The sequence below is a fragment of the Microtus oregoni genome, unplaced genomic scaffold (genome assembly GCF_018167655.1).
Source record: "Microtus oregoni isolate MIOR12 unplaced genomic scaffold, Mior012 000025F_ref0000491, whole genome shotgun sequence".
Classification (NCBI taxonomy): Eukaryota; Metazoa; Chordata; class Mammalia; order Rodentia; family Cricetidae; genus Microtus; species Microtus oregoni.
In genome coordinates this window covers 24,150,125-24,158,517 of record NW_024543084.1, presented here as the reverse complement: position 1 = coordinate 24,158,517, position 8,393 = coordinate 24,150,125, and the positions used below count along the sequence as shown (strand labels likewise).

Genomic DNA, 8,393 nt, shown 5'->3' with positions numbered 1-8,393 from the left:
TGGGCGCACCGGGGGCGGGGCGGCGCGTCTGAAGCTGCTTCCCGAGGCGCGGCGGCCGCGGCTGGGGGCGTAGGACCCCAAGTGGGGTTCCCGAGCCGCAGGCACGTGTGGCGGGGCGCAGCGCGGAAGCCGAGGCTGCGGCCTGGACCTTCCAGGGCTGCGGGGGCCGCGGCATCACGGGGCGGTGGTGTCGGCTGGGCGCGGGACGGCGTTGGGGGTGCGGGGCGCGCGGGGCATTGTGGGGGCTCGGGGCGGGAGGGTCTCCGGTCGCGGCCGGATCCCGGAAGGAACCCCGCAGGTGAGGGTCGCTGGGCAGGGCCGCGGGACTCCGGGGCTTCCTGGGGCTTATGGAGAGGGCCTGACTGTAAGTCGGTGCTGCTGCCGGGCTGAGGGGCTCCGCAGAGAGGCCTGGGGCCAGGGAGACGCTGCAGGATTCCGTATTGGGGTCCCCACTACTCTTGCTTTCATTTTTTTGAGACAGTCTCACGTATTCTACGCTAGACTCCAAAGTGGCTGTGTATCTCGGGCTGGCCTTGAACTCTAGATCTTTTGTCTGTACCTTTCAAGAATTGGGATGACAGGCATGCATTGCCACACCAGGTTTATGGGGTGCTGAGCCTAAAACGTGCCCGCTAGTAGAGCGCTCTATCAACGAATTACAACCCTAGCGCACATTTTAGATTTCTTGAGGCGGGGTTTCATGTAGTCATTGGATTCCTTGGCCTTGAATTCTGACCACCCTGCTTCCACCTCCCAATGGGATGACAGGCCTTTGTTGATCCGTGGCTTCTGTGGTACCTGGGGATAGAACTCGGGGTTTTGTGCTTGATAGACAAGTGCCCTATAGGCTAACCTACCTCCCCAGTACCCTACTGTGATTAAAACCTGGAAGCAGACTTGATGATAGAGGCAGATTGGAACCAGGGTCCCTGATGTTGTTAGAGGTATCCTCAGGGTACAGAGCAAAGACATCTAGCATCTGGCATTGATCCTTTTATACTGGAGCCTTTAGCAGACAAGATAGCCAGAGGCAAGACTCTCTCAAGTGACCCAGAAGCTGTAAAGATGACTGTCCCAAGGGCTCAGGGACTACACTATCCCCACCATCCCCAAACCCTAGCAACTTTTTCTTGTTATTCATTCCAATAACCTTACTTTTCTGTCTTGGCTTGTGTGACCTTGGCCAAGTGGCTTTGCCTTTCTGTGCCTGTTCTGTTCTGTGTGTGCACGTGTGTGTATAAGTGTGTAAGATAGGTTTTCCCTACTTTTTGGGTGTTTATAAAGATTATATGGTAATTAGTTCTAATAACAGCCAGCCCATCTGCAGCCTGTGGCTCGGAACTTGAGGTCTGTGTGTTGGTAGGGTGCCCAGTGTGTAGATGAGAAATGCAAGCCCTGGTGGTGTTGTCCCGCAGGAAGAACTGTCGCTGAGGGCATTAAAGGGGCTGCCTAGATGGGGTTGTCACTGTAGTGCTTGACTGTCTGTTCCCTAGGGTCAGTTCCTGGTCCCCCCCAGCAGCATGGCGTCCTGGGCCGAGCCCTCTGAGCCTGCTGCTCGGCCACCTGCTGGGGTCCCACCATTGGAGGACTTTGAGGTGCTTGATGGGGTAGAAGATGCAGATGGGGAAGAGGAAGAAGAGGAGGAAGAAGATGACCTCAGTGGGCTGCCGCCACTAGAGGATATGGGACAGCTGACAGTGGAGGAGACTGAGCAGCCAGGAGCCCTGGCTCGGGAGTTCCTGGCAGCCACAGAACCTGAGCCAGCCCCAGCCCCAGCCCCTGAAGAGTGGCTGGACATCCTGGGTGAGTGGGAGCGCGAGCAGAGTACAGGGCTGGGGGCCACCTGACCCGGGGACGTCTCCTCTCCTGAGTTTCATTTCCTTCTATTCCTACCTGAAGTGACATTAGGACTTCACTGGCTGTTTTTTATTTATTTATTTCGAGATAACTTACTGTGGAGCCCAGGCTGGCCTTGAACTTTGGATCCTCCTCTTGAGTGCTGGTCTCACAGGCCTGTGTTCTGTGGTTGCCTTCCCAGACTGCTTGAGACAGGCGTGTTTTTGAACTCTGTTCGTTGGCTCACACCTTGGCATGCACCCACAATTTTTAACAGGTTGCTTTTTACCCCCAGTGCTGGTAACAGCAGCTCCAAAAGGCTGAGTCACCTTTCTGGAGCCACACAGCCCTAGCACTGGGTGCAGGAGCTCCAAGCCAACCCCCACTGCATCTTTCCTAAGCATTTGTAGACACGTGACAGGTTCTGAGACTGTGCCACACTCAGCAGAGGTGTCCAGTCCTTTCCAGCCTTTACCACTCTCTCCTAAAATGCCATCGTCTCGGGATAGTGCCTTCAGCAATTTTATGCTTTGAGAAGGTTTTTTTGGTTTTTATGGTTTTTTTTTTTTTTTTTTTTTTTTGGTATGAGTGGTGCTAGGGAATAGAACCCATGGTCCCCTGCATGCCAGGCAAAGACTCTACCACTGGGGTTCACTCTCAGTCCCCACTGTGTTTGTTATTTTTTTTTTGTTTGCTTGTTTGTTTTGTTTTTTTGAGACAGGGTTTTTCTGTGTAACAGCTGTAGCTGTCCTATCTCTTTGTAGACCAGGCTGACCTCAGACTCACAGAGATCCACTTGCCTCTGCTTCCCGAGTGCTGGGGGAATTAAGGGTGTGTGTCAGTACTACCCGGCTCCCCATGAGATTCTAGGAAGGGGTTCTTAGAATCCAGACCTTGGGAACTGGAGAGCTGATTCAGGGCATTGGCTGCTCTCCTGGAGGACATGGGCTCAAGTCTCAGCGCCTACATGGCTGCTAAGTGTCTGCAGTCCAGTTTCTGGGGATCCGACACCCTCACCTGGACTTTCCTAGCACTTTGTTCATGTAGTGCACAAATGTATATGCAGGCAAAATTCCCAGACACATGAATTAAAAAAAAAAACTTAAAAAAAAAGCAGGACAGATGTTGGCCAGACATCCCTAATGCTGTGCTGCTGGGGGAGCCCAGCCTAGTGATCGAGCCCTGGGATAGAACGTGCAGGTCACCACGACAGCAGCAACATGAAGGGTGGCTGGCAGTGCAGAGAGCCATGCTGGCCACCATACTACAGAGCACATCCTGGCCCCTGCAGGGAGCGGACTGCTGCGGAAGAAGACACTGGTCCCTGGCCCGCCAGGCTCTAGCCGCCCTCTCAAGGGCCAGGTGGTGACCGTGCACCTGCAGATGTCCCTAGAAAATGGCACCCACGTACAGGAAGAGCCTGAACTGACCTTCACGCTGGGAGACTGTGATGTCATCCAGGTGGGAACTGGGTGGGCAGGTGGGTGGCACCTCACAGGGCCTGGGTTCATGTGACCCTTACTGGCCTGTCCTCCAGGCCTTGGACCTCAGTGTCCCGCTCATGGATGTGGGCGAGACAGCCATGGTCACCGCTGACTCCAAGTACTGCTACGGTCCCCAAGGCAGGTGAGAGATGGCCTGCACATTCACCTGTCCCTACCACCCTTCCTGTTTCACAGAAAGGGAAACTGAGGTTTGGGCTGGCGAATTCACAAGACGCAGATTGCTGTGGGTGATTGATATGGGGCACACCAGGACCTGAGGCCTGGCCTTGTAGGGAGGATGTGGTGGTTGGCAAGGAGGGTGCGGTGGCGGGTGCAGCTGGGTGGCTGGGTCTGAGTGTCTCCTGTTGGCTAACTCCCCAGCAGGAGCCCGTACATCCCCCCCCACGCAGCCCTGTGTCTGGAAGTCACCCTGAAGATGGCAGAGGATGGACCTGACCTAGAGATGCTGAGTGGGCAGGAGCGTGTGGCTCTGGCAAACCGCAAGCGGGAGTGTGGCAATGCCCACTACCAGCGTGCTGACTTTGTACTGGCTGCCAACTCCTATGACTTGGCCATCAAGGCCATCACCTCCAGTGCCAAAGGTGACTGGCTAGCCAGGATGTGTGTGCGTGTGGAAGTCAGAGGACAATTAGGGAGGCCATTGTGCTCTGCCATGTGTGGAAGGGACTCAGACTCTGTTCCTTAGGCTTTGCAGCGAGCACTTCACCCACTGAACCATCTAGCTAGCCTGCAGGGTGGACAGACATCTGACTGTCATTGGGGTCATAGAACATTCTAGAATATTCCAGAATATAGACAGATTCCTTACTAGCCATAGCCTTCAGGTCAGTGGCTCTTTCCAGACCTGTAGTGACCAGACACGGTGGTGGTCACATGGTCAGAAGCTAAGACAGGAGGATGACAATTTGTAGTCTAGCCTGGGCTACATAGCCAGACCCTGCCTTTGGTGTGTGTGTATGTGTGTGTGTGTTCACTTCCAGTTCAGATCAGAGGTGGACACCTGGGGTTTCCCCACCCTCTGCCCACCTTCTTTTCTGACACAGTCTATCGTTGAACATGTGACTTGGGGAGAGTTGGGTGGTCAAGCCTGCCTCTGCCCCATGCTGAGATCACAGTCTCGCATATTGCACTTGGCTCCTAAGTGAGCCCTGGGATCACACGACCCTCAGTGGCCTGTGTCTGTCAGCTCGGCATGAGTTAGAGGCCACCCTGAACTACTGATGTGGGGAAGAGGGTGGGACTCCCTCGAAGTGACCACTCCTCCCACAGTGGACATGACCTGTGAGGAAGAGGAGCAGCTGCTACAACTGAAGGTCAAGTGTCTGAACAACCTTGCGGCTTCGCAGCTGAAGCTGGACCACTACCGTGCAGCACTGCGCTCCTGCAGCCAGGTGCTGGAGCACCAGCCCGACAACATCAAGGCGCTGTTCCGCAAGGGCAAGGTGTGCTGCAGCCAGCCCGTCCATGGTGTGGCCAGGCTGTGTGATTCTCCACCCTGGGCTGGTGGCACTGGGGACATAGCCTCTTTTCCCCACTAGTTTCTGTCCCCTCTGCCTGGGTTTGGGCCTAGTGCAGTTGGTTCTGTTTTGTGATGGTGTTGAGGGTACAATTCTGGGGCCTCCCACAGGCCAGAGGTAAAGCAGGGACACATCGGGTATCTGAGAAACTCGCCACCTGCTGCTTATGAAACGCTGGCTGTGTGGTTTTTTTTTTTTTTTTTAAAATATTTATTTATTTATTATGTATACAATGTTCTGCAGGCCAGAAGAGGGCACCAGACCTCATTCCAGATGGTTGTGAGCCACCATGTGGTTGCTGGGAATTGAACTCAGGACCTTTGGAAGAGCAGGCAATGCTCTTAACCACTGAACCATCTCTCCAGCCCCCTGGCTGTGTGTTTTATAGGCCTGCCGTGTAGAAGTCATGCGAGCCTAAAGAGGGATCGTAGGCAAGCATTGCAGCATAGGCCAGCAGTCCCACACCCAGGAGAGGGGCAGGACAGTCACAAGGTCTAGGCCATCTGGGCTACAGAAGAGAAAGCCAGAAAGAACTGCCCCATCGGGGGGACTGCTCCCCAACTCCCGCCCAGGTCCGGTGGGGTTCCTAGGGCTATAGGGTGCTGAGTCTGACTTCAGGCCCCTGCACTCTGAGGGTACATATCCCCAGGTCCCCTGTCCCAGCCCAGCAGGGATGCCATTGCCCAGCTGTGCCCCACCTTGGTCAGTCTCTGCACCAAATGTGGTGAGAGAGCAGGGACTTAGTGCAAGGCTGAGGAGAGCAAGGCTCTGGATGAATACAGAGAGTGGATGCCCCTCTCCCACAGGTGCTGGCTCAGCAAGGAGAATATAGTGAGGCCATCCCCATCCTGAGGGCTGCCCTGAAGCTGGAGCCTTCCAACAAGGTAAGCAGAACTCTGGTGGGTTTGTCTGGTAAGTCCCCCTATTTGTCTGCCTCTAGTTATTATTGCTGTTCTATCTGCTGGCTTGCCTTTGGGTTGGGGCAGCAGCTCCCTCTTTGTTAGAGCTGATGGGAGCAGTTAGAACCCCCAAGTCCCAGGAGCCCCCACACCTAGCAAGCCTGGGGACCAGAAGAAGGCAGCAGTAGTAATGACAGGCACGTCTGCTGCCTCCTGCATGTGTTCACCAGTCCTCCCCACCTCCCACAGACGATCCATGCAGAGCTCTCAAAGCTGGTGAAGAAGCGTGCTGCACAGCGGAGCACAGAGACCGCCCTGTATCGAAAGATGCTGGGCAACCCCAGCCGGCTGCCCACCAAGTGTCCGGGCAAGGGGGCCTGGGTGAGCTAGGGTGTGGCTGGGCTGAGGGCAGTGCTGGGGATACAGGCTTCTGCCTAGGCAGAAGGGAGGGACTTTGGAGCTGCAGGCTCTTGGTGAGGGTTGGAGGCTCATGCAGAGGAAGAAAATACATTGGAGGAGTAGGTGTTGGGTTTGGGCGTGTGTAGAAGTATCTTAGACATGGTAAAACACTGGCTAGGAGGCCTGTGTTGGTCATGGTGGTTGCTTTGGTGTGCAGCCTGCCTTCCTTACCCCTCCCTTTATTCACAGTCCATCCCATGGAAGTGGCTGTTTGGGGCGACTGCTGTGGCCCTGGGGGGCGTGGCTCTCTCTGTGGTCATTGCTGCCAGGAACTGACTGCCCCCCTGCACACCTGGACCCCGACCTGTGCTCCCCAACTCCCCCCAGGCTCCCTGTCCACTGCCCTCCCTGGCCGAGCCACCTCCTCTGGGTTGGGGGAGCAAGGATTGCGGGTCACACACCCCAACAAGCAGGAAGGACTGAGGCCCTGAAGGGGTACATGGGGTACAGCCCAGGTGGAGGGGCCCCGTTGCTCCAGACCCAACTGTCTCTGTTCCACATCCCTGCCCTCTGGGCTCTGGCCTCAGTTTTTCCCTCTCATTAGGCCTGGGGCAGCCCTTACTACTAGTCCTGCCTACCTGCCCCCTGCCCAGGCTCCCCCACAGTGAATGAAATAAAGCCTCACCCCGCACCCCATTGCTTCCTGAGCCTCCTTCTGCTGAGGCTGGAGCAGAGAAGGCCTGTGAGTCACAGCTGAGCTGGCCCAGCACAACAGCTCCCTTACAGAGGGCTGTGCAGGCTGCACTTGAGAGGACTTCTGCGCAGCCCGCTCTATGCGTTCATCTTGTGGCCATTCTCTGCCTGAAGTTGGGATTGTGTGGATTCTGGGTCACTTACTTGGTTGATGCTGTGATTTCAAAAGTCACTGGTCTGGTATGTATGAGGCATTGGGCTCTACAGGGAAGAGGTGGAGGACTTTGGCAGCCCTGGTCGAGGAGAGACAGGTGTGGGACAGCTAATGCCGAGGACTGATCCAGGCAGGGATCCCTGTGTCCAAGGCAGTGCACGCTGTGCTTCCCAATGGCAGCCGACTGCAGCTCTGCACATTGCAGAGTTCAGAGCTGGTGGAAGCTGGGCTTGCAGGCTGCCCTATAGTGCTGGCCTGTGCCCTCACACACCTGCCACGGCCAGCAGAGCGGGGATGGGCCATGTAGTGCCTGACTGGGGGATTTGTGTTTGAGGGAGAGGCTCGCATTGCTGAGGCTGGTCTGCAACTCCGCATTCTCCTGCATCCAGCTCTCAATGTTGGGATGGCAGGTGTCTCAAGTATATGACTTATCTGGGACTTACTTTTTTTGGTTTTCTTTTAAAAAATGTTTAGAGGTGCTGGCTATGAAACAAAAGACCTTTTCTCAAAGTTCCTTAAGAGTTCAGAGAGGGCCCGGCGGTAGTGGCGCACACCTTTAATCCCAGCACTCAGGAGGCAGAGGCAGGTGGATCTCTGTGAGTCTGAAGCTAGCCTGGTCTACAGACCGAGTTCCAGGGCAGCAGGGCTGTTACACAGAGAAACCTGGTCTTGGACAAAATAACAAAAACCCCACAAAGTTCAGAGAGGGCCAGTGCTTCCCCCGGGGTACACAGCAGCTGTCCTGCAGATCTCCCGAGCCCTAGCTGCCTTTGCCCTTGCCCAACCCTCTGACCAACTCCAGCATTCACCGGACCCAGCCGGTGAATGTCCGGATGACTGGACAGCAGTGAGTCTGTCTCCCTGAGCTGTCGGAGAGTCACACACAGACCCATCCTGAGGGGCATCTGCTCACCCATACCTCACTGGTCTTGCCTCTCCACTTCAGCCCCACAGTTCCCTATAAAATGCCCTGAGGTTGGCAGAGCACCATACATGACCTTAGAGACGGGGTCTAGACTGACCTTGGGACTGCTGGGTTCTGGTAAGCCTCCTGACTTGGTCTCCTGGGTAACGAATTGCATGCTTGCTATCATATCTGGCTTATTTTGCAGTGCTGGGAATCCAAGGTCTTGTTACATCTTCTTGAACTGTTGGGGATGGGGTGTGCAGTGGTGCATGTCACTTCTCTCCTTTCTTGTGGGTCCTAGGGTTTGAACTTGGGTCATTAGGCTTGGTGGCAAGCTGCTTTGCCAGCTCAAAGGACTCTGGGAATGGATGGGTGGGCCATGCCCCCAGCCCCTCGCTGGGACATCCTGAGCTGTGACAGATG

At 55.5% G+C, this 8,393-nt stretch overlaps 1 protein-coding gene across 4 annotated transcripts; it reads left to right on the top strand.

The window, feature by feature from the left end:
* On the top strand, window positions 1-6,847 carry Fkbp8 (FKBP prolyl isomerase 8). 4 transcript variants are annotated; one of them, XM_041675041.1, is made up of 9 exons: window positions 1-101; window positions 1,494-1,803; window positions 3,128-3,297; window positions 3,374-3,462; window positions 3,705-3,922; window positions 4,611-4,783; window positions 5,665-5,742; window positions 6,007-6,138; window positions 6,406-6,847. In XM_041675041.1, exons 2-9 carry the CDS (start codon window positions 1,521-1,523, stop codon window positions 6,490-6,492), a joined length of 1,230 nt encoding a protein of 409 aa, XP_041530975.1. In that variant the 5' UTR covers window positions 1-101; window positions 1,494-1,520; the 3' UTR covers window positions 6,493-6,847. The 4 variants fall into 4 exon arrangements, with proteins under 4 accessions (XP_041530975.1, XP_041530972.1, XP_041530973.1 ...); XM_041675038.1 differs by having other exon boundaries at window positions 3,702-3,922; XM_041675039.1 differs by lacking the exon at window positions 1-101 and adding an exon at window positions 152-298 and having other exon boundaries at window positions 3,702-3,922.
* The last annotated feature ends 1,546 nt before the right edge of the window (window positions 6,848-8,393 follow it).